This window comes from Pipistrellus kuhlii, unplaced genomic scaffold, assembly GCF_014108245.1.
Source record: "Pipistrellus kuhlii isolate mPipKuh1 unplaced genomic scaffold, mPipKuh1.p scaffold_m20_p_49, whole genome shotgun sequence".
Taxonomy (NCBI): Eukaryota; Metazoa; Chordata; class Mammalia; order Chiroptera; family Vespertilionidae; genus Pipistrellus; species Pipistrellus kuhlii.
In genome coordinates, this window is record NW_023425550.1 from 317,518 (window position 1) to 341,228 (window position 23,711).

General features: G+C 43.4%; 1 protein-coding gene across 2 annotated transcripts in view; it reads left to right on the plus strand.

The window, feature by feature from the left end:
• MAMLD1 (mastermind like domain containing 1) overlaps window positions 1–23,711 on the plus strand; it is a 115,246-nt gene that overhangs the window by 50,288 nt on the left and 41,247 nt on the right. For both annotated transcript variants that reach the window (XM_045572559.1, XM_045572560.1), the window contains exon 2: window positions 5,975–6,134. In XM_045572559.1, coding sequence (XP_045428515.1) covers window positions 6,039–6,134 — 96 coding nt within the window. In that variant the 5' untranslated portion in view covers window positions 5,975–6,038. The remainder of the gene's footprint in view (window positions 1–5,974; window positions 6,135–23,711) is intronic.

Here is a 23,711-nt window from a genome sequence, read left to right on the forward strand (position 1 = left end):
TCAGAATAGATAAAAGACTTAAATAAAGTAAAAAACAAACAAACAAACAAACATAAAAAGCCTAGAAGAAAACACAGCCAGTAAGATTTCAGACATCTCCTGCAGCAGTATTTTTGCTTATACATCTATTAGAGAAAGAGAAACAAACAAAAAAATAAATAAACAAATGGAACTTCATCAAACAAAAAAGCTTCTGCATAGCAAAATAAAACATCAACAAAATGAAAATAGACCCCACTATATGGGAGAACATATTCACCAATGATACATCTGATAAGGGTTCATTTAAAAAATATATAAAGAACTTATACAACTCAATACCAGGAAGACAAACAATCCAATTAAAATATTGGGGAAAGGACCTAAATAGATAATTCTCCCAAGTGGACATACATAAGGCCAATAGACATATGAAGAAATGCTCAACATTACTAATCATCTGAGAAATGCAAATTAAAACTGTAATGAGGTATCACCTCACAGCTGCCAGAATGGCTACTGTCAATAAATCAATAGACAGCAAGAGCTGGTAAGAATGTGGCAAAAAAATGGAAGCCTACTACACTGTTGATAGGAACGCAAACTTGTGCAGCCACTATGCAAAAACAGTATGGAGACACACAATATTATGTTAATTTCAGGTGCACATCACAGTGACTAGTCATTTACATATCTTATGAAGTGATCACCACAATAAGTCTACATCATTGTATTATTTAAAACTAGAAGTTCAGTGTGTGAAATCTGTGCATTGGGGGGGAAGTCCCTCAGCCCAGCCTGCACCCTCTCCAATCTGGGACCCCTCGAAGGATGTCAGACATCCCTCTCACAATCCAGGACTGCTGGCTCCGAACCACTCTCCTGCCTGCCTGATTGCCCCTAACCACTTCTGTCTGCAAGCCGTATCACCCCCTAACCACTCCCCTGCCAGCCTGATCAATGCCTAACTGCTCCCCTGCCAGCCCGATTGCCCCTAACTGCCCTCCCCTGAAGGCCTGGTTGCCCCCATCTGCCCTCCTCTGCAGGCCTAGTTGCCCCTAACTGTCCTGCCTGGTCACCCCTAACTGCCCTCCCCTGCTGGCCCCATCATCCCAAACTTCCCTATCTTGTCAGCCTAACTCCCCTGCCCTGCAGGCCTGGTTCCCTACAACTGCCCTCCCCTGCTGGCCTGATCACCCACAACTGCCCTCCCCTGTCGGCCATCTTGTGTTGGCCATCTTGTGTCCACATGGGGGCGGCCATCTTTTGTGTTGAAGTGATGGTCAATTTGCATATTACTGCTTTACTATATAGGATTATCTTGAAGTCTCTTTAACTTATGAATTTTTAAAAAGTGTGTTGACTTTTCAAGTGTTTGGAGATTTTCCTGTTGTCTTTCTGATATTCTTTTCTAATTTGATTCCATTATAATCAAAGAAAACACCATATATTATTTCAACTCTTTAAAAATGTTGTGTATTATTTATAGTCTAGAATAAACCTATCTTTGTATATATTCCTTGGGTACTTGAAAACAATGGCGTTTTTACTGTTTCTTTTGGTGTGAATTGTTCTATAAATGTCAATTAAATCCTAGTAGATGATGGCATTTTTGAGTTTTTCTATATTTGCTAATTTTCTGTCTAATTGTTCTATTGATTATTGAGAATGGATATTAATGTCTCCACCAAAAATGTGAATTTTCACATTTTTTTATTTCAATTTTTCTCTTTTTTCATATATCATGTAGCTTTTTTGTTGGTGCATGCATATTTAGGATTATTGTGCCTTCTTGGTGTATAGACCTTTTTTATCATTATGCAATGCCACTCTTTCCCTGGTAATATTCTTTGCTCTGAAGTTTATCTGCTATTTTTATTTACATTTTTATAATGTTTTCTTTTCCATCCTTTTATTTCAACCTGCCCATATCATTATATTCAAGGTGAGCAGCTTGTAAAGAGCATATAATTGAATCATTTTCTCTTATCCATTCTGTCAATCTCTGTGTTTTAATAGATGATTTTCATTTAATGTACATATTTATGTTAGTGCTTAATTCTGCCAATTTATTTTTATTTTCTGTTTATTCTCTGTTTTTGTTTTCTCTATTTTCTTTTTTCTGACTTTGTATGGGTTACATGAACATTTTTTAGAATACATTTGAGGATTCATGTATAGTGTTTTTGCATTAATGTTTTAGTACACCATTTTTAGTCGTTGCTGTAGGTATTACATCTATACATAACTTTATGACAGTCTACTGGTATTAACATGTTACCAGTTCCAGTGATAAATAGAATTCTGTCTTTCCTATATTCCTAACCTTCAACCTCCTCTTTATTTAATGTAACTGGACACCAGTGTACAAATTTGTGCACAGGTGATGTCTCTCGACCTGGCCAGCTATCAGGGCCGATTGGGGCCAGCCAGCTGGTGGGAGGGGCTGTAGGAGGTTGGCAGGCCAGCCCCCCCCATCAGGCTGATGGAGGGCCGGCTGGCTGCGGGGAGGGACCAGGGGATGTTGGCAAGCTGTGGGAGGTTGGCTGTGGGATCACAGTGACCACCAGGGGGCAGCTCCTGCTTTGAGCATCTGCCCCCTGGTGGTCAATGTGTATCATAGCAACTGGTCAACTGGTCATTCTGGTCATTCAGTCCTCTAGGCTTTTATATATACAGATTGTGCTACATATATTTTTCAAGATGCATTTAGAACCATAACATGAAATGTTATAGTTGGTACTTCAAGAAATTGAAGATAATTTAGAAAACTTGAGAGGAGAAAAAAGAGTCTATATTTACTCATATTTTTTTCTTTTTCCTTTTCTTTTTTTTTTTCCTCCTTGGTGATGTCCAAGATTTTTTTTTTTTTTTTAATGATTTCCTTTTTGTTTAGAGAACTTCATTTAGCCATTCTCTTCGGAGAGGTCTGGTGTTAACAAATCCTCTTATTTTTTATTTATCTGATAATGTCTTGATTCTCCTTCCATACCCAAAGCCTATTTTCATTTAGTATAGAATTCTGGGTTGACAATTCTGTTACATCAGCACTTATTTAGATCTTCTGTTTTCATTTATAATGCTCCAGCAGGGAGGAGGGCACCATCTCATTTCTTCCATGTGGGTATAGAAGTTCAAATTTCTCACTTAGTCTTTATTGACACCAGGTAGTTTTGGACTCCGCATTACTGCTGAGCAGTGGTGACAGTTCCAGTTCTCACTAAGCTTCCACTGATGCCACCATGGCTGGAATGGGTAGGACACTCTCATTACTGTTACCCATGTGATTTCCACTGATATTGGCAGGGATGAGATGTGGACTCATTACCTGATTCTCTGATACCAACTACTCTGATATCAACCTAGTAAGGACAGGGAGAGATGAGTCTTTACTGCTAGATGGGATGGCATTCTAGGCCTCCCTTGACTTTTGCTGATGGGATTTTGGGGGCCACACTTTTTTTCTGTGGTGGTTAGTTGAGTAAGAGCCATTCTTATATAAAAAATAGAGGCTCGGTGCACAAAATTCATGCACAGGGTTGAGGTAGGGTGTCTCTCAGCCCAGCCTGCACCCTCTCCAATCTGGGACCCCTCAAGGGATGTTCAACTGCCCATTTAGATGGGATCAGGTCTAAATGGACAGTTGGACATCCCTCTCACAATCCAAGACTGCTGGCTCCCAACTGCTTGCCTGCCTGCCTTCCTGTTGCTCCTAACCACTTCTGCCTGCCAACCTGATCACCCCCTAACCACTTCCATGCCAGCCTGATGTCTAACTGCTCCCCTGCCAGCCTGTTTGCCCCCAACTGCCCTCCTCTGTCGGCCTGGTCACCCCTAACTGCTCTCCCCTGTAAGGTTGATCACCTCCAACTGCCCTCCCTCACAGACCTGGTCCCTCTCAACTGCCCTCCTTTTGCAGGCCTGATGCCTCCCAACTGCTCTCCCCTGCTTGCCTTATCACCCACAACTGCCCTCCCCTGCTGGCCATCTTGTGGTGGCCATCTTGTGTCCACATGGGGGCAGGATCTTTGACCACATGGGGGCAGCCATCTTGTGTGTTAGAGTGATGTTCAATCTGCATATTACTCTTTTTTTATATAGATGCCTGGTGCATGGGTGAGGGTCAGTTGGTTTGCCCTGAAGGGTGTCCCAGATCAGGGTGGGCTTTTCCTTGGGGCATGGGGTGGCCTGGCGAGGGGCCTGTGGTGGTTTACAGGCCAGCCACACCCCATGGAGACCTTATCTGGGATTTATTTATCTTCTACAATTGAAACTTTGTAGCCTGGAGCAGAGCCAAGCCCCCTGCTCGCACCATGGCTGCAGCTATTTCTGTTTGGATTTGTTTACCTTCTATAATTGAAACTTTGTAGCCTGGAGTGGAGGCCTAGGCCGGCCAGGGCTGCAGAAGCTTGACTTCCTCTATTGCCAGGGAAACCCAATCCTCTCTCCTGCTCTCTGTGGCTGCAGCCATCTTGGTTGGGGTTAATTTCATATGTGCTCTAATTGGTTGGTGGGTGTGGCTGGTGGGCATGACTGGTTTGTGTGGCAGAGTGATGGTTAATTTTCATATTACTCTTTTATTATTTAGGATTGTATGTCTTGGCATGCTTTCCCTTTTCTAGTACTTTGTCTAAAGAGAACAGGATTTTGCTGAGGCCTTTTTGTCTGTGCCCATTGGCATTTTGGGTTGTGGTTTCTTCAGGTCCATGTCTGGGATCTTTGAGGTAAAAAGAAAACTCAGGGAGCTCACCACTATGTTATTCCTCAGGTCCCAAGTTTCCTATCCAGTTTACCTTTATATCACCACCTTATAATGCTTTCTTAAGTTTGTTTTATATATAACTAGAGGTCTGATGCATGAAACTCATGCACAGGTAGGGTTCCTAAGCTGGCTGGCGACCAGAGCCAATCAGGGCTTTCTAGCTGCTGGCCAGGGCCTTCCTTCATTCCCCTGGTGGTCAGCACATGTCATAGCTAGCAATTGAACTCCTGGTCTCCTGAGGGGGCAATTTGCATATCAGGCATATATATAGATAGATAGATAGATAGATAGATAGATAGATAGATAGATAGATAGATAGAAGTTTTAGTTGTACTCAGTGGGAAAATGGGAAAAGTACTTCTCCATTTTTTCAAAGTTAGAAGTCTAGACATTGCAATTTTAGGACCTGGTTCTATACTACCAAGGACATTAATGAGAAGGAGCATTTCCCTCATATATGAATCCTCAGGAGGGCTCTTATTTCATTTCTATATCATGAAAAACAAATGAAACAAAACAAAATGTAAAGAACAATGTTACCTGAGTCTCTGCATGTCTGCTCATCTGTTATGGAAGGTATACATTGGGGTAGCCACGATCACAGCCTGCTCATATAGTGTTTTGTTTTGTTTTGTTTTTTTAAAGCAGTGCAGTGGGGTTTCATGAGCCCATTCCAGCAGCCATTGCTTCTTTTCACTGATTGTCAGGATTTGAACTGTTAACTCACTTAGCTCCGTGTTAACATGTACAGAGTAGGAACTGCTACTTCTATAGGCCATATGGCTTGCTCTTCTGGAGCTGAAGGGACCAGCTGTAAACCATCATCTGATCTTAACCAACAGGGTTTCCATATAAGAAGCTGTGTCAAGAACAGAAGAACCATTCCACAGACCTCACCGCATATCACACAAAAGTAAAGCCAGACCTAGGACCCACATCTCCTGCCATTAGGCCAGTGTTATTTTAGTAAAATCAAGCTGCTTCTCCAGCCATCTTAGCTCTCTAGTGAATTTTGTTCTGCTCCATGGTCATCCCAACCAACTGCCTCACAGAAGTGCCCCTCATCTGTGGAAGAGGGAGGGGCTCATAAGATTGGTGGGATGGGGAGAGAGACAGGAAAAAGAATGTGGCTGACTTCACCCAAACCTGTCCCTCAGAGTGAAAGACTGTGATTCATGGGGTCATTGGTCTCATCTTCATATCTGAAAGACAGTGTACTTTTTGTCTCCTAAGCCCTGTGTCTAGGTCGTTTGGGAAAGCACCTTGGAGAGTCAAGAATAAAATTGCAGGTCAAACAATGGATGACTGGAAAACTCGGCTTGTAATCAAGAGCATGCTTCCCCATATCGGCATGGTGGGAAATCGTCAGGAGCCCAGAAAGCTCCAGGAATCGGTCAGACAATGGGCTATTGGGGGGTGGGGGATTGTTGAATGCTTCTAATCTTAAACTTGAATGTAAGATATATTATTGAAATTTTATGTACAAATTGATGGCAGGGAACCAACATAAAATGCAAGGAGCTGGAATCTGACATAGAAGAGATCTAAGAGATGAGCTTGTGAGTTTCTGGAAGAACAGGACATACAGTCCAGTGCTTCATTCTGGACTCCCAGTCCAGTGATCTCTGCAAAGCACTCCTTGAAATGGAAAGAGAGGAAGGATGAGAGGGAATAAATGCCTACTTTTTATTTTCATAGAAATCAGGAGTGTGGGAATGACAGGCACTAGATGTATTGCATTAGCTTCCTAATATCACTGAAAACAGGAAGCCAGTAAGTAGGGTATAGAAAGATATTTCTATTAAATTCTTTGTCCTTTACTAGTATGTCCTTTTAAAAACTCATTTGACAAGTTTCTTCTTTCCTCGCTTGGAATCCAGACATCATCTATGTATTGGAAAATCAGGGTTAGGGTTTCCAGCAGTACATCTAGGATCCAGAATGATAAAAGGGCCCATGAAAGCCATTGGTTAGCTGAATTTGACAATAAAAGCCTGCATCATCGCCAAACTACCAAGATTGGCTCAGTTAGTAGGAGTTGCAGCAAACACAATGGTTGTTATCTCAGTGTTTTAGGTCTACAGACCTAATCTCTGAAATTAATAGAGCAGAGAGGAAATGGCTCTTATAGAGCCGTGGGTCTGCTTCCTTCCTGTTCAGAGAACTAGTAGCTCAGAATTCTGAGATGTCATTTCGTATAACTAAAGGGCCTAGCTTTTCCAATCCCAAGGGCAGTCCACTTTCAGTAAATTGGCTTTCTATTTAGTCTAGGATTCTCATATGTGCACAGGGTTGAGAGCATATTGTTGAAGTTTTGCTTTTCTTTTTTCCTCATTGTCTTCCACAAGTAAGGTATTGAGAATGTGGTACCAAGTTGGGTATATAGACATTTACAAAACTTTGTTTGCTGCAGTTCTAGCTCTCACAGAGATGGTAGACAGAGGAGATGGCAAAGATAGAGCAATTAATTGGCCAGTGGTCTGTCCTCCAAATTGCCATCCCTTCTGCCTGGGAATTTCTAGAAGGCAATCTTTAACCTCCATCCAAATTACTGTTTTTTTTTTTTTATTTATCTTTTATAATCAACAAACTCTCGGTAATGCATCTAGAGCTTATGATTAGTTTCGGCATGACTTTCAATTTCTCCTTTGTGTCACACTTGTTTCCATTCCTTGGAGGAAAGGGTGGGTAAATTGTGGTATCAAGGGTTCTCTTTCCCTTATCCTCAAGAACCCTACCAATACCCTTTTAAAAAAAGTGTGACTAGTAAGTAACTTCTTTGGTTTTGATCAGTTTAAACCTCCATGTCAGAAGAGTTTTACTTAGATGGGTCTTTGGAGTGGCCATCTGTGCCTTCACTCTAAAGACACTACCATTGCTCATGCCATTCCGGGCGTGACTTTTCTTTGTATATGACCTTTAGAGCCCTTTTTAAGTCTTGCCCAAAGTTCACCATGTTACTTTAGAGTCACACATTGTGCTTGATCGAAATCAGCCCTTCTTCCTCTTCTTGTGGCATATCTTATTTTCTGCCCTTGGCTCTGCATGGCCTGTTTCTTATAGTCCAAGCTATTAGAAAACCCAGGATTTGCCCCAGTTGAGGGGATTAAAAATATGTCTCACTCTACAAAAGCCACTGTTCTTAAATGAGTCCTCTTCACAGTAAAAACAAAACAAAACAAAAATATTTGTCTTCTTGGAAGATGTATATGGTCTCTGACAAGATGGCAGTGAGGATACCCACTCCATTGGCCCAGCCTGAGAAGTATATATGGAGTCTGCCCAAGTCAGGAGCTGCTGATACCCTCTACTGGCAACCAGGGCAGCTCTTGGTTTGAGCGCAGCTGAATGTTTGTGGCTGGTCAATCCCTGCAACCTCATATGCTGAGAAAATCAGCAGTCCAGGTGTTTGCTGACTGAGGAACATAAATGGATGGATTAAAAGCAGAAGGGCCTGTCACTTCACCATGAAACCTGCTGTCCAAACAAGTTATTGCAGGGCCCAGAATGATCAGCAGCAAGAGGTCCTTTGCAGGAGCTTGTTTTGCACTTCTAGAGTATGACCTGAACTGGATCTCAAGTGTTTATATTTCTTGCTCTCCCTCTGATGTTTCCTAATGTCCCTGTACCCCAGATCCAGCTGTGTCCGTGTGAAAGCACATCCCCCATCCTGTAATCATACTCAATATGAAAATCTGATTTAGACATTCAGCTTACCTGGTTCTCTTGTCCTTTCCAAAATCCAAACTAACAACAACAAAAACAACCATGTTTCAGATCTAGGTCTGTAAATAAAATTCTCAGTCCCAAAGGAGAATTCCTGTAAACAACCCTGGGATTTCCATGTGAATAATTGACAGACCACTTACAGGAAACATCCATCTGATGTGATGATTGTTTGTGGCCTAAGACCAGGGTTCAAGACACCCGAATTCTAGTCTTGCTTCTGCCCCTAACTACCTATGGGGCTTTGCCCATCATTTGTCCTTGACAAAGATCAGGTGAACCAGGAAGAAGAATAACCACATTTAATTGAGCATTGACTAGGTGTCAGGAACTTGCTAAGCATTTGGTGGGCATTATTTCCTGTAATCTTTAGAATAATCCTGGGATGAAGAGGATACCCTGTTTCCCCGAAAATAAGAGTGTCTTATATTAATTTTTGCTCCCAAAGATGAACTAGGTATTTTCAAGGTATGTCTTATTTTTCCATGAAGAAGAATACAGTACACATTTATTGTTAAATGAAAATAAAGGAAATTTATTACCTGTATACGGTACGGTAGTACGGTAGTTGTCAACACAAACCAGACAAACTGTGAATCCTACAATATCAAGAATTTACTCATTTATTCAATGACAATCATGTCATCATCTTCTGGAACATCATCATAACAATTCAATTCCTGAATTTCCTGGTGAATTTCTTGTGACTCCATTTCTTTCAGAATCAGTGGACCTAATCTCTCATGTTTAGCAATAGCATTCTGAGACAGAGCCTAGGGGGGCCTTATTTTGGGGGGGATGACTTATATTTCACTCAGAAGGAAACCTGTAAGTAGGTCTTATTTTCGGAGAATGTTTTATTTTCGGGGAAACACGGTATCTCTAGGAACTGAGACTCAGAGAGATTAAACAACTTAGCCAAAGTCACCAAATATTTGGGTATCCACCCAAGGTTAAAAAGGCATCCAATTTCTAGTCAGTATGTGCAGTTTTAACAGGAAGCAGAAGGGGAATGTTTGGTCTTTCCCTTTGAAATTAAGATATCCATTCCTCCCTAGATCAATGGGTTGATTGAATACTAATGGGAGAATCTCTAAATTATTAAATGCTTTTGATGGGAGTGCTCCAGAGCTTGCATGGAATTGGAACCAGGATGCACATCACACATCATCTTTCTTTCAGTCAAAACCTCACTGTAAGTGCAAAACTTTCCAGCTCTGAGCAGCCACTTATTCTGTTCACAGAGCAGTTCCAGACAAAATGGGGTAGCTGAGGGCATTAGACAGAGAGTTGGAGAAGGAAGGAGATATTGCTTATTGCTCATTTTCTGTGTTTCATCATTTAATGACAATAAATGGTTCACTCTATAGGTTACAGTGAATTGGCATAGTGGGTATTCCTTCTGAGCTTCCCAACTATTCTCTGTCTTAATGGATGAGGACACTAAAGTCTGAGAAATCCAGTGACCTGCAAAAAAATGTCCATCAAGTATATGGAGAACTATATCAAGTATCCCCATTTGGGTTGTCCCTAGTGCAGGCTACTTTCCACCCATAGTATGACCAAAACTAACTCCTCACCCCTTCTTCTTCTTACCTCTAAGAAGGCCACTTAGAAGAAGGTTGTTGTGCCTGAGTGTAAAAGGGAATGTGGAGAGTTAGATGGCTACAAAAATACTGGTCTTGTTTTAACTGGCCATCTTCTTTTAGACCACATGTGTCAAACACAAGGCCCGCGGGCCAAATCCGTCCGGCCAGGCCTTGCAATGTGGCCCGCTCCGTGCTGTCATCACTGCACTCCACTGCGTTTCCATCACAATGACAGTTTATGACTGTTCAGTAAACCATTTGGCCCGCGATTTAGGCTGGATTTTAGATTTTGGCCCCTTCTCTGATTGAGTTCGACACCCCTATTTTAGACTGATAAACTTAGAAATGGCCAGCAGAAAGAGGTCTGTCCATGTTCTTCTGCAGTGTGTGGTTGGGTTTAGGTTCTGTATTCAATATCCTTGGGGGCACATGCTTTTCTTTGTAAACAGAGCATAGGAGTAAGGAGACCTTGAATCTGATCCCAAGGATGTAACCAGTGCTTTGTGATGCCTTCAGCAAGTCCCTTCCTTGTAGAGGCCCCATTTCCAGGGTCCCTCTTATGTGTCAAACCCTGGGCTAGACCCTAGACAACAGCAGTTCACAGAAAAGGAGCAAACAATTTCTATGCTGCCTTCATTGGGAACAACTCTGTCCTGTTCTGTAATTCTACTCATCCTACTCTGTAATGGTGAGGAGAGGATGGTTGATGACTCTCATGTGAGGTACTTTGTACAAATTAGCTCATCTACTCCTGTGACAGAGGGATTAATATTTCCACTTCACCACTGAGGAGACTGAAGCTCCGAGACAATAGGGACTTTTCTAGTGTTACACAGTCAGTAGGCAGGACATTCAGACCACAAACACACACAACTTGATTCCAAAGCTCTTCCCCCCTCTGTTGCTTCCCATTCCCATCTTATGAGCTCAGATAATTAGGCCTTCTGCAGGTTGGCATGACACTTGGGGGTAAAATGGAGTCCCAGATTACCTGGAGATTTTTATTACAGTGCAGATATCCAACAAACAGAGCAAGAATGGAAGCATCTTTATTTTATCCTGGTGGCTCACTGGAACCTTCTGGCCACCACCATCTACTACCCAGCCTGAAGACAGTGAGCCAGGATGATTAAACACCCCAACAGGGAGGTCAGAACAGTCAGCTAGACCTGGGATGAGTTGTCTAAACAGCCCTCTTGGAAGCCCAGAGAAGAAGGCCAGTGCCCCCTGCTCCATGGAGGCTGTGGACATGTTGCAGATGTGGCTCCACCTCCAGACATCTGGTGGTCCAGGGAAAGGTTATGGGAGAGGCTATTGTTCCTGACACAGATCTTACAAGAGTCTCTGTTTCAGTCTCTGCACCAGCAAAACAGGGTTAATAATCTGACCTCTGCCCACGTCAAGGTTTCTGGATGATGATGAACAACATGTGGATATAAATGCTGTATAAACGACACAGGGCATAACTTGGTTAGCACTATTTTTTAATGATGAGAGGTTGGCACTGGCTCAGAAGGGAAATGGGAAATATTTGTCTTTCCTACTCAGGTAGAAACACACATGACTCCTGAGGATATCTCAATCTCATCAAAAGCCCCACTGCACTGAGGAGAGTTGGATTTATGGTGTAGCTCTGAGCATTCTAGGTCAAGGCTTGCAGTACATATGTGCCTTTCTATTTTGGGGCTCCTCCCATGGAGCAGGCAGCTGTTCGCTCCCTTTGTTCCCTCCACCTCCTCCTGCAGTAAGGATCCTTTTCTGCTCTAGACACCCAACCTGGAAAGGCTACCGGTCAGAGGTCTTGAATTCAGATGGATCTCTCCTGCCACAGCTGAGCACTGCTCAGCTTGCACCATACTACTGGGCTCTGCATCTGGGTCCTACCTGAGTAGCCCAGTCCACCAAACTATTGACCTGAAAATCACAATCTGTTCGAAGGAGGTGATGTTGAGAGGGGGAGTTCTGTTTGGCAGCTGGCTTCTGCTGGCATCTGGGAGCTTGGCATTGCCTATTTCTAGATTTCTAGGAGCCTACACTGTCCTTGTCTGCATTTCTGCCTGGCTCCTGCCTCCAGCTTCCTTAACATTAGGCCCAAGGTGACAGGTGTCTGGAGCTTGAACTCCCTGGGGGAGTAGAGTAGACACTGTTGGACCTTAGGTCAGGGCTGCAGAAGAGCTTAGCTGAGTTGAGGCTCAGACACCATCTTGCTCTAGTGTAGGGGTGTCGAACTCAATCAGAGAAGGGGCCAAAATCTAAAATCCAGCCTAAATCGCGGGCCGAATGGTTTACTGAACAGTCATAAACTGTCACTGTGATGGAAACGCAGCGGAGTGCAGTGATGACAGCGCGGTGCGGGTCACATTGCAAGGCCTGGCAGGACGGATTTGGCCCGCGGGCCTTGTGTTTGACACATGTGCTCTAGTGTGTGTGTGCAAACCAGGGAGTCATCCCTAGGATGTGAGTCTGGGAATCTCCAAACTCTGGTCTAACCTGTGACAGCTGAGACCTCTTGCTTTTGCTGAAAATCTCCAATTGGAGAGCTCAATGTGACTCTGCTTGCAGACAGATATTTGGTTTGTAAACTGCCCGTAGAGTGCCAAGTTCCAGAACTCAATGTAAGGGAAAGCATGTGCTTCTGAAGTCTGGGTTACAGATTTTTATTTCTATAGTCCAAGGCCTCCCTCCTCCCCTTTTGCCTGCTTTCCTTCTCCTCCCCTTCCTTCCTGCCTTTCCTTTCTCCTTCTCATTTCCTGCCTCCCCTCTCACCAGATCTCCAACCTCCAAAGTACCAAAGTTAGAAAGCCAGGCAGGAGCCACAGGCTGCTGGACATATCTGCTGGGAACCCAGACCCAAGAATCAGGAATACCTGCCACTGCCATACCTCCCACCCCCCAGCTTTTATAAACACTTGACTTTGTCTGCTTCCCTCCAGTGCTGTGGGCTTAGTCACTCTCCTGACTCCTCATCCAGAGTTGCTTCTCTATTCAGTTGCTTCCTAAGGCTGTCAGGTTGCAAAAGCCACTCCCATGACCCTGAGATCTCCTGTTCTTACGTCCTTCTTTCCATGGCTCAGTACCTGGCACATAATAAATCCTCAATAAGCATAGGCTACTGTTTCTCTTGGCTAGAAATCATCCCAGCCACTCTTTTGTTGACCCAAGAGGTCAAGAACACACAAAGGAGAAGGGGCGTGTCCAGGGTCATTGGGCCGGTTAGTAAATTCATTACAGTTTCAGAAAAGTGGTTGTCTCTTGGCCTTGTGCTAGGAATGGGAAAAGAACAAGATAATTTGCAGGAAAACTTTTGCTCCAATGGCTAATTTAAATCTGCAGATGCCAGCTGAGCCCTGTTATGAGGATAGGCACTCTGGAGATACAGAGATGAAGAAGAAACAGTCCTAGCCTTCAGAGAGCTGTTTTGTGCAGACAGGAAATGCAAAAGCCTAACATGGAAGCCTTGAGATTGGCCAGAGCACTGACCAGGCTGAGAATAGAAGGGGTAGAAGCTGAGGCCATATTATCAGAGAGTACCACGAAGGCCTGAGGGAGGTGGATATGCTTTAATCTGCTGAACAACATGAGCATTGTTCAAGAGTATAAAAAGGCTGGATGAGCAAGGCAGAGATGGGCATTGTAGAGGTGTTTTCTCCTTTCACTGGAACTTGCTGAGCACCCACAATCAGATGCTCAATAATAACAACTGTCATTAGTGAAGGTGAAACAAGGCACTTAGAAGTACTACATATCTAGTCCAGCTCAGAATCGGTCATTTTACTTGTATGATGGTCTAAACCTTGAAGCTTTACAATTCCAAAAATGTTGCTTACCTCTCTCTTGTGACAGTAGGACTATGGGGCCCTCTGAAGTGTGAGTAAGGCAATTTGGAAATAATTATTTTCCTGGGGAAAGATGCTCAGCTCATGCTCTGGGTTAAGGTTGGCAAACTCTGCCCAAATGAGTTAAATCTGGCCCACAGACTGTTTTTGTAAATAAAGTTTTATTAGCACACAGTCACACTAACTTGTTAACATATTGTATAGTACAGTTACAGCAGAGGCCACTTGGCCTTCAAAGCCTAAGATATTTACTATTTGGGCCTTTACAGAAAAATTTTGCCTTCCCCTGATCTAGGTCAATGGGATTGGTTCATTTTTTCCAAGGCCATAGCTTTCCCTAATAAACGGGTACGCCCCTCTGTGCTGCTTGAGAAAAAATCACAGATCTTCACACCTCCCCAAGTGTTCTGTTTCTTCTCCTCTGTCAAAGCTGGTCCAATCTCCACTCTAGATCCTGTCCCTTTTCCAGACACCTTGCCTCTGTAACTGGTCCTTACCCTTTTTGCAACATCCATTTCTCCCTCTCACATTAGCATCCAGAAAGACATTTTACAGATAGATCAAGTCCATCATTCCTCTGCTTTAACCAACCAGTTGCTTCCCACTGCCAACAATTTACAATCCATCCTCTTCCCTATGGCCAGCAAAGCCCTCTGCGAGCTCACATCTGCTTGCTGTGCTTACTGTGCACCAAGCCCACTGGCCACCTTCCCTTCCCTGAAACACACCAAGAGCTCTCTCTAGGACCTTCTCACTTTTGTCCATTTGCCTGGAACCTTCTGATCCCAGCCTATGTCTTGAACTGCATAGATATCCATGTAAATGTGTCTTCTTCAGAACAGCCTGCTGGCCACTCTGTCCCATCACTGCTTCTTCATTCCTTTGAAGAATACTGTTCACACTCTGTTCTTGTTCTTGTTTTTCACTTACTTTTTGTCCCACTGGAATTCCAGCTACTTCTTAGTCTGGTTCACCACTTGCTTTTCTAGTGTGTGCTCATTATGGGGAGGATTTCTATTCTGGGACTCCTAGAAAGCCCTGTTTTGTACAATTAGAAGCTTTCATCTCTGTAGTAGACAGAAGTCCAGTGCCACTCTCTCTAGTTGCTTCTATTTGTAGAATAAATTCCAGGAACTGAAGTTGTCTAGTATTAGGACTTGTCTGTGTGACACTGTCAGAAAATCTGACCATTTTCTTGCCTCTTTTCCTTTTGCAAGTAAAGCCTTTGGAGTTTAGAACAATGAACTTGGCCGATATAAAATACCTCCAGGAAGCCAACCTCCAAACACCAACACCCAACATCTGCTTTCTGAATATATGGCTTCAAAGAGCTAAGTGTACAGTAGCTAACTGCTGCCCATCTTTTTTTTTCAGCCACATGACAGCTAAGGAACTTAGAAATGCCTTGCCCTTTCCTGTAGTTAAGTCTGACATAAAATTGCTTTATTGGCAACATTTTAACAAATAAAAATCTCCCATGTTTCTACAAGTAATTCAGCTTCAGTTTTCCAGGTGAGAAAAAGATAATTATGATTAACTGCAAGGAGACAGTTTTGAGGCTTCTGTTAATAACACATTCAAAATTAGTCTTCTTCTTCTGACCCAGTCACTGGAGCTTCTTACAGAGGTAATGAAAGAAAGACATATCCTGTAGGAATACTCCCTCATCATCAGCACCTCTTCCATCTCAATCTCCACCACCTATCTCTATCACTACCACACCTACCTTCGCTTGCATTATTGTCACCATTATCTATACTAGCACCACCAGACCACCAGCACCACACACACACACACACACACACACACACACACACACACACAGCGGCAGGGGGTATTGACTCATTCCATGATGCAATCACAGAAAGAAAGAAATATTTTTAGACAGTCATTATTTTCATTACTCCTCTTGCTCTGTGCTTCAGGGATGTGAAACATCAGCACATGTGTGGCCAAAATTAGGATTTATGACAAGAAAGGACAATATCATGAAGTGCACACCTTTTCAGAAAGATAAGTTTGACTAAGAGATCCTTTACTTTGTAAAAGAATTTACTGAGGATTTCCTTTCAGTGGCAAATTCTTGTTGCATTTTATTATGATTTGGTTTACAAGAGTTAGCCTTGTACCCAGCTATTTAGGAGTGCAGCCAATGAGTAAAGGCAGATCTGCTTTGAATGGCAAATGCTGCTGAATAAACCATGTTAAAGGCTATTTTAGGATCACCAAGAATGTGTTTGCATTTTTAAGAGTGGGAAGATAGAGAATATTTATTTGGTATGTAAGCCATGCCAGGCATTATGCTACTTTACATGTATAAACACATGTGATCTTTGTAACAAATTTGTGAGGCAGGCCTCACTCTCTTCATTTAGGTTGTACAACATTTTGAATGTATTAAATGCCACTGAATTGTACACTTTTAAAAAGTCTAATTTTATGCTCTGTGAATTTTACCCCAATTTAAAAAAGATGACCTAAAATATTTCACAATGTATGCATATGTTAAATCATCACATTGTACACTTTCAGAAAAAATGATATTGTACAAGCTAAATATATACAATTTTTATTTTGTTAATCATACCTTACTTAAAGTGAAAAAGAAGAGGACCTAGACCATGGGGAGGTCCTCTCTGGACTGATCTGATGCTTTTATGACATATTCTTCCCAAGCCTCTGCTTCTATGGCATTCTAGAATTCAAACAGCCTGGCTCAAAAATCTAACAACTGGAATAGGTTCATCTGTGGACTGTTAGATTTCAGTGCTAGAATTTGGTGCTTGGGGCTAAAATGTACTTATTCTGTAAGTATGACTACCTGAATGCACTGGACTAACCAGGTTTTTAGTTCATTGTTGGGGCACACACAGATGCAAAGTCACTTGTGCCTAAGTTTAGAGACTTATCCTTCAAACTTTCTAAGGCCTGGTATCTAACTGTGCATTTAACCTTATATTTTCTTTCAAAAAAAAAAGGGGGGGACCCCCAAAATCATATAAACTACAGTTCCCACAAAGCATAAATATGCACCTGGGTACAGGGAAGAAGGTACTAAGAAATCAGCAACTGTTTTTCTCTTTGCCACATTTAAACTACTCAAGTTGGTGCCCTGGAGATGGGGAGCAGTGCCCCCTGGAAAGTCAGGACTGTCATCTTGGTCCTGATCCTACCATTGCAATCCTATGGGGGCTTGCTGTAAGGAGAGATAATGCTGCTGTGTTCACCCAGTCACAAGCAGAAGTCTTAAAGGTTTTATGGATGGAAAGCCAGGGTTACTCCATTTGGTATGTAATTTCCATATACCTCAAACGATCCCTTCTGCCCTCTTCATATATAGAAATCAAGGTCTGCGCAGTGGCCCTGGCTGCCTCCAACTTCAGCTCTGCCTCCATGTTTCCCCTTCCCTACATGATTTTGGCCTCATCAGCTTAATTCATGTGAAACACAGATGCCTCTTTTTAACCTGGGTCCTGCACAGACAGAGTTTTCTGGACTGAAAATATGTCCTTGGCTTTGACCTTCAGCTTCTATTCAAGCCCCCAGACAGCACCTGCTTTATCTATAGGCCAGCCTTGCCAAGTCCATTCAGCCATTTGAAACTATCTTTTTCTTCTCCCCCAAGTAACCGTATTCATCACATGGGAATGTGTTTGGAGACCAGTTCAGTGTTTCTCTCTAAGAGGTCAAACTGGGTGTCAGAGACACTGTTCCATGGACACATGTCTTCCTAGTTCTGGGCCTCAACAGCCCTAACATGAGTGGGAGGGACCAGCCTGTCTCCAAGGCCCTGGCATTCTTACAGTCCAGGAATAGAAGGTTAGCATTAAAGAAAGGTTTTTTTTAATGACCAATACTTAAAATCTTCTCAGGGGGTGGTACAGTATGCATAGGAGTTTATTAAATGCATATGCAGCTATAGGTTTAGGGCCATTGTTAGAGTTGAAAATACTTCCAACTGGTGTGCTTACATTACAGAAAGGGAACACAGTGCTAGAAAATCCCCCACCCAGGCCATGTGCATTTGTTGGGGCTATCACTCAGATAGCTCTGCTTGAAGCTTGTCTAAGTCACAAGTCCTCAGGTTGGGATGAGTGATGTAGACAGTGTAGGGGAACTGAGAGCAGTGGGTGGTGGTGAGCAGCAGGAGGTGAAATTTTAAAGGTAGTACTGCTGATTGTCAGGTCAGTGCCTTCAAGACTAGACCACTCACCCTCACATGATGTGCCATCTTAGTGGATGGGTCCATATTAATCAAAGAGCAAACCAAGGTCCATACTGTGGGACAATATGGCAGCTTAGGGACCCAAGGCTTGGATGATAATATCAGTAACAATTACTTCTCCCAATGTGCATGTCTCAACAACGCTGTAAGGCACACATGGCAGCCTGAGCACATATTTTACAGAAGGATAAATTGAGGCTCAGAGAGTGGGAGTGACTTGCCCACAGTCATACAGCAAATGGAAGAGCTAGGGCTTAAATGCAAGTCTTCTGGTGTCTACTCCAGGGCTTTTTCCTCCACACCATCTGGCCTCTTCCTCCATTGGGTGCTGAGCATGCAGTCTCTGGGAGCAGGGAGAGCCAGAGGCACCAAGAAATCCCTTTCTTACGGGCCAAGAATATTGCCCCAAACTATTTGTTAGTGGAGATTCATCCTTAAGAAAAACTGACTCCTCTTAAAGCCAATCAGCATTCAAGGCTCCCTGTCATTCTCAGCTACCCTGAGATTCTCCAGAGCCTCATGTCCTGCAATTCTGGAAACACTGAAAATCCTAATTGTTCTAAAGAAAGGTCAGTTTTAGTTTGTGGGTACATTTTTTTGAAAAACAAATATGCAAATGACACATATGCCCACATATAGGCATTTAAACCATGTACACAGATAATAATTTTATCTAATGTATATATCCAGGCATATTCTTTCTCTCCTACTCTCTCTCTCTCTCTCTTTCTGTAAACCTAATACTGATGCAGCATTGTCTTATCTCTTCTGGGACTAACTACACCATGTCCCATAATATTTTTATTTCTTTCTTCTGAGCAAGTATACTGGGGACCACTTTTGTCTCAGAGGGCTTGAAATCCAATCTAGTTGGCGAACATCATTTTTTAGGGAACTCATGGGGGTGTTGATAGAGAATGGATGCACTTGTGAGAGAGAGATGAAAAACCAGCAAGCAGATTGGCCTGAGCTGAACTAGAGGAGGCACTTGAGAAAGAGAAAAGGGACAATAATAAACTATTTCCCCTTTTTTGACTATTTTGCCCAGGATCTACATGCTCAGTGCCCCCTGGGGGGATAACGAGGCTCACTGAATTCACCTCTCCTGGATATCTTCCACCTCCTACATTCTTACCTAGTAGGACCTGTGCATATTTTTACTGGCCTTTCATTGGTGTCCATGTTAAACCTCCAGCGAGAGTGTTCAAAATTAAGTGATTATAACAGCCTGACCAACTTCTTTGAGAAGAGTAATATATTTATGTATATTATAACCTTTATCTCCATATACCCATTTGATGAGTTTGGATTTTACTCTTATAATCTAGACCTTTTCCAAGAAATATTTGCCCTTTGTGGCATTCTGAATTAAAAATGTAGACGAGGCAAGACTTGCCATTATGTTATTGTTCACAGAGAACCAGAAATAATATTGACTTCAGAACTGAACTTGGTCCCAATCAGAAGGGTTGCCTTTGTTTTATCATTATTTAGGGGGTGGGAAAGTCATCACATGCTTTAAAATGTATTTTAATGAGTGTTTATAAAGTCATGATGATCGCATTAACGGCTTTGTCTGCCTGATTATGAAATGGGAGTCTTTAGGCATTTGTGGATAAAGTCATTCCTTTATTAAAAATACCAGAGAACCACCCCTCCCCTTCCAGTGTCCTCCCTCACACACAACAAAGGCAGGACCTGTGAGGTCTCAGGCTGGGAGTTGGGACACCTGAGGCCTACTGTTATCAAGCAAATCCCATCCCATTCTGGTTTGTGTAAAAATGTTGAAATGTGCTCTCTAGAAATCCTGCCAGTGTCTGCTGATTTACTTTTCTGGTAAAATAATAAATTAGAAATTTCAGTGGGTCTGCAGGATCATGTGCCTGAACGAAGTAGGGGTTGGCTAGTAGCTTGGACCAATAGTTTGCTGTCATGGAGTCCACAGAGACTGGAAATGGCACTGCATGATGCTGGAAGTTTTATTTAGAAGGGTCTGAAAGCTTGGTTGGGACCTTCCATCCCCAAACGCAAAGTTGATTGTGGAAGCCTTTCCCAAGGAGTAGCAAGTTATCTGCTGCATTTGATCTAAATTGTTGGCCACAGGAATCAATAAACACTCAGCCTAGGAGGGAAAATCTTAGCCCACTACCCACTGGTCCAGGTGACTCAGTGAAAGTGTCAGTGTGCACTAAGCACAGGTGATAGCTCAGCCATTTTCTTGCAACTGAGATAAGTAACAAATCATGGGACTGTGCTAGAGGAGGCACTAAGGAAAGCCTATATCTATGGGAAACATTAACTGGATAATAGATTTCCACACCTCACCAATGCCTGGTGAAAGCAGATGCATTTAGAGAAAGGTTGGGTAGTTCCATGTAAATGCAGCCACCTTCCTGAGCCTTGTTTAAGTTTGGCTGGAGTCAGCCAAGGTGCTGTAGGCCAACTGTTGAAAGCTCTCACTATAAAATTTCAGATGCAAAGCTGCACAGCTTCTAATAAAGTTGAGTCTCCTTTAAGTCTATTGAAAAAGGAGAACTCAGTGCTCTCTTGGGTGGCACATATACTGAAAAAAGGAGAGCTCAGAAGAGGCTCCCATCTGCCCCTGGGCTGAAACTGCAGCCTTGACTAGCAACCCTGTGCACCCAGGGACAACAAGACCAGCCTGTCCTCTGATTAGACATGCTCTCAAAGTATTCAATGAGGTGATCAGCTGTCCAGCTGAAGACTTGGCACAGCAAGAATAGCACCTGCTGCAGCAATTGGATCCACCAGCATTGGGACAGCCATAAACATCCCAGGGGCATCCTGGGGTCTACTTTGTTATTGAGGAGCTGGTTAGAATTGGAATTAAGGGGGGATCTTAGCTTGAATGCACTGATGGGTGCCTAAAAGTTGGATACCCCTGTCCTTTGCAAATAGTTCCTAATATTACTTTTAGCATTCCTAGGTCACTCCCTGATTTCTCTACCTCCTTCAACCTTAGTCCCAACAGGTTATTGGAATACCTACCACTAAATGAAAGCTGTGGGAGCACAAAGAATCTTCCAGGGATTCCAGGATACTGTTACTTATAGCCCCTGCCCTCTCTTCCTTCCCATCCCCCAACCCCATCTCCCCTTCCTGACTCTATATAACCTTCACTGTCATTAAATCTGTCATGCAGTCTAAGATATTACAAACAACACATTGGGACCAACCACTGCCATCTCAGACTCTCTACAGATGATTTTATGTAAAACCCACACTGTCATTCCTTATTGATCCATTTCATACATTTCTATTCAATATATTGGGTTTCTTTAACCCCCTTTTTTTTTTTTTGGCAGAATGTAAAGGAGACCAAATTTCAGTTTGGGACTTGTTGGTGGGATGCTCCATATTGATTGAGTGAATAGACAGGAAAACATGTGGCATGATCATTTCAAAAGAAAAGGCAAAGAAATAGGCAAGTTCCTTCTGTCAGAGTGGTGGAGCCTGTTGTGTAAGGACGAAGTAGTCAGTGTCCTGCCCCCTTGGTGGATTAAGGCAATGAGTCTGGAGGCAGCTGAATGGTCACGGAGGGGCCCTGCATCTGCCCTCCAGTTGAGAAACTCTGAGCAAGTCCTGCCCCCTCCCTGGGTCTCAGGGTCCCTGTCTTAAATAGGACAGAGTTGGACTAGGTGTCCCAGAATCTGTCCCATTCCACATGAGAGTCAGAGCAGCATCATGAATGAGAACTAAAATTATGCACATTTTACAAATGAAGAAACTGGGGCTCAGAGAGATTAAGTGCAAAGGCAAAGACTTAGGTTTTTCTGCCATGAGACCAGGGCTCTATGCCACATTGGCTCCACTGTGCTCTGAGCCAGTGGTTCTCAATTTGACTGTCCACTTAAACTCAGCCAGAGAGCTTTGGAATTTTTCAGAAGCCTGGGCCCCACTTCAGATTATATTGAACTAATTCATTAATGGTGGTAGAGCCTGGGAATCTGGGTGTCTCTAAGTTATTCTGATGTGCAGCAAGGTATAGACATGCAGACCTAAGGGATCTCTTATGATATCCAGTCTGCCTTGAGAGTCGTGATTATTGTTGTGCTAGCAGGTGGCCCCACACAGCTGTTTACTCTCCTGTGAGTGAAATATGAGGGGACAATACTGGATGTCTCAGTAAGATTGCCAAAGCTAAAAGGGGGTTTCTCACATGAAAAATGCTTGAAGAGAAATATGTCTGTTAGACTAGACTGTTGGTATTTGGGTGATTTTCAAGCCCCTCTCAACCCACTCATATTCCTTTGATCCACTCCCTTTCCCCTTTACTTGCAGGTCATAGCCATTAACATGACAGCTACAGGTGACTATATAAATCTTGAAAGAGTATAAAAGAGTAGGAAATACTGCATTTCTAATTGCTTTGTTCCCAAAGATACCCTATCTAATAAAAGAGTAATATGCAAATTAACCATCACTTTGCCACATCCACAAGCCATGCCCACCATCCAGTCAGGATCGAGTATGCAAATTAACCCAACCAAGATGACTGCAGCCACAGAGAGAGCAGGAGGGAGGCTTGGGTTTCCCTGGCAACGGAGGAAGCTAAACTTTCTGCACATCCTGGCCAGCCCAGGCCTCCACTCAATGCTACAAAGTTTCAATTATAGAAGATAAATAAATCCCAACAAAAATGGAGGCAGCCATGGAGCTGGCAAGAGCAGGAGGCTAGGGTTGCCCCCGTCAATGGAGGAACCAAGCTTTTCGCACAACCTGGCCACCCCAGGCCTCCACTCCAGGCTACAAAGTTACAATTATAGAAGATAAATAAATCCCAACAGAAATGGCTTCCACCACAGAGTGAGCAGGAGGCTTGGCTCTGCTTCAGGCTACAAAGTTTCAATTGTAGAAGGTAAATAAATTTCAGATACCAGGGCTTCCACTTGGGTTGCTGGGGGGTGTGGCCGACCTGCAAACCACCATAGGCCCTTCACCCAGGCTGCCCCACACCCCTAGGGAACCCTCATCCTGGTCCAGGACACCCTTCAGGGCAAACCAGCTGGTGCCCACTCATGCACCAGGCCTCTATCCTATCTAATGAAAAAGTAATATGCAAAGTAACCATCACTCCAATACACAAGATGGCTGCCCCCATATGGTCAAAGATACTGCCCCCATGTGGACACAAGTTGGCTACCACAAGATGGCCAGCAGGGGAGGGCAGTTAGGGGTGACCAGGCCTGCAGGGAAGGGAGTTAGGGGTGACCAGGCCTGCAGGGAAGGGCAGTTAGGGGCAATCAGGCTGGCAGAGGAGCAGTTAGGCATCAAGTTGGCAGGAGAGTGGTTAGGGGGTGATCAGGCTGGCAGGCAGAAACAGTTAGGGGCAATCAGGAAGGCAGGCAAGTGAGCAGTTGGGAACCAGCAGTCCTGGATTGTAAGAGGGATGTCTGACTGCCCATTTAGGCTTGATCCTTTGAGGGGTCCTAGATTGGAGAGGGTGCAGACTGGGCTAATGAACACCCCCCCCACACACACACACACACACCTCTGTGCATGAATTTCATGCACTGGGCCTCTAGTGCTTTTATAAAATGATAAGCAGCTCCCCCAAGGTGCATATCCCAGAT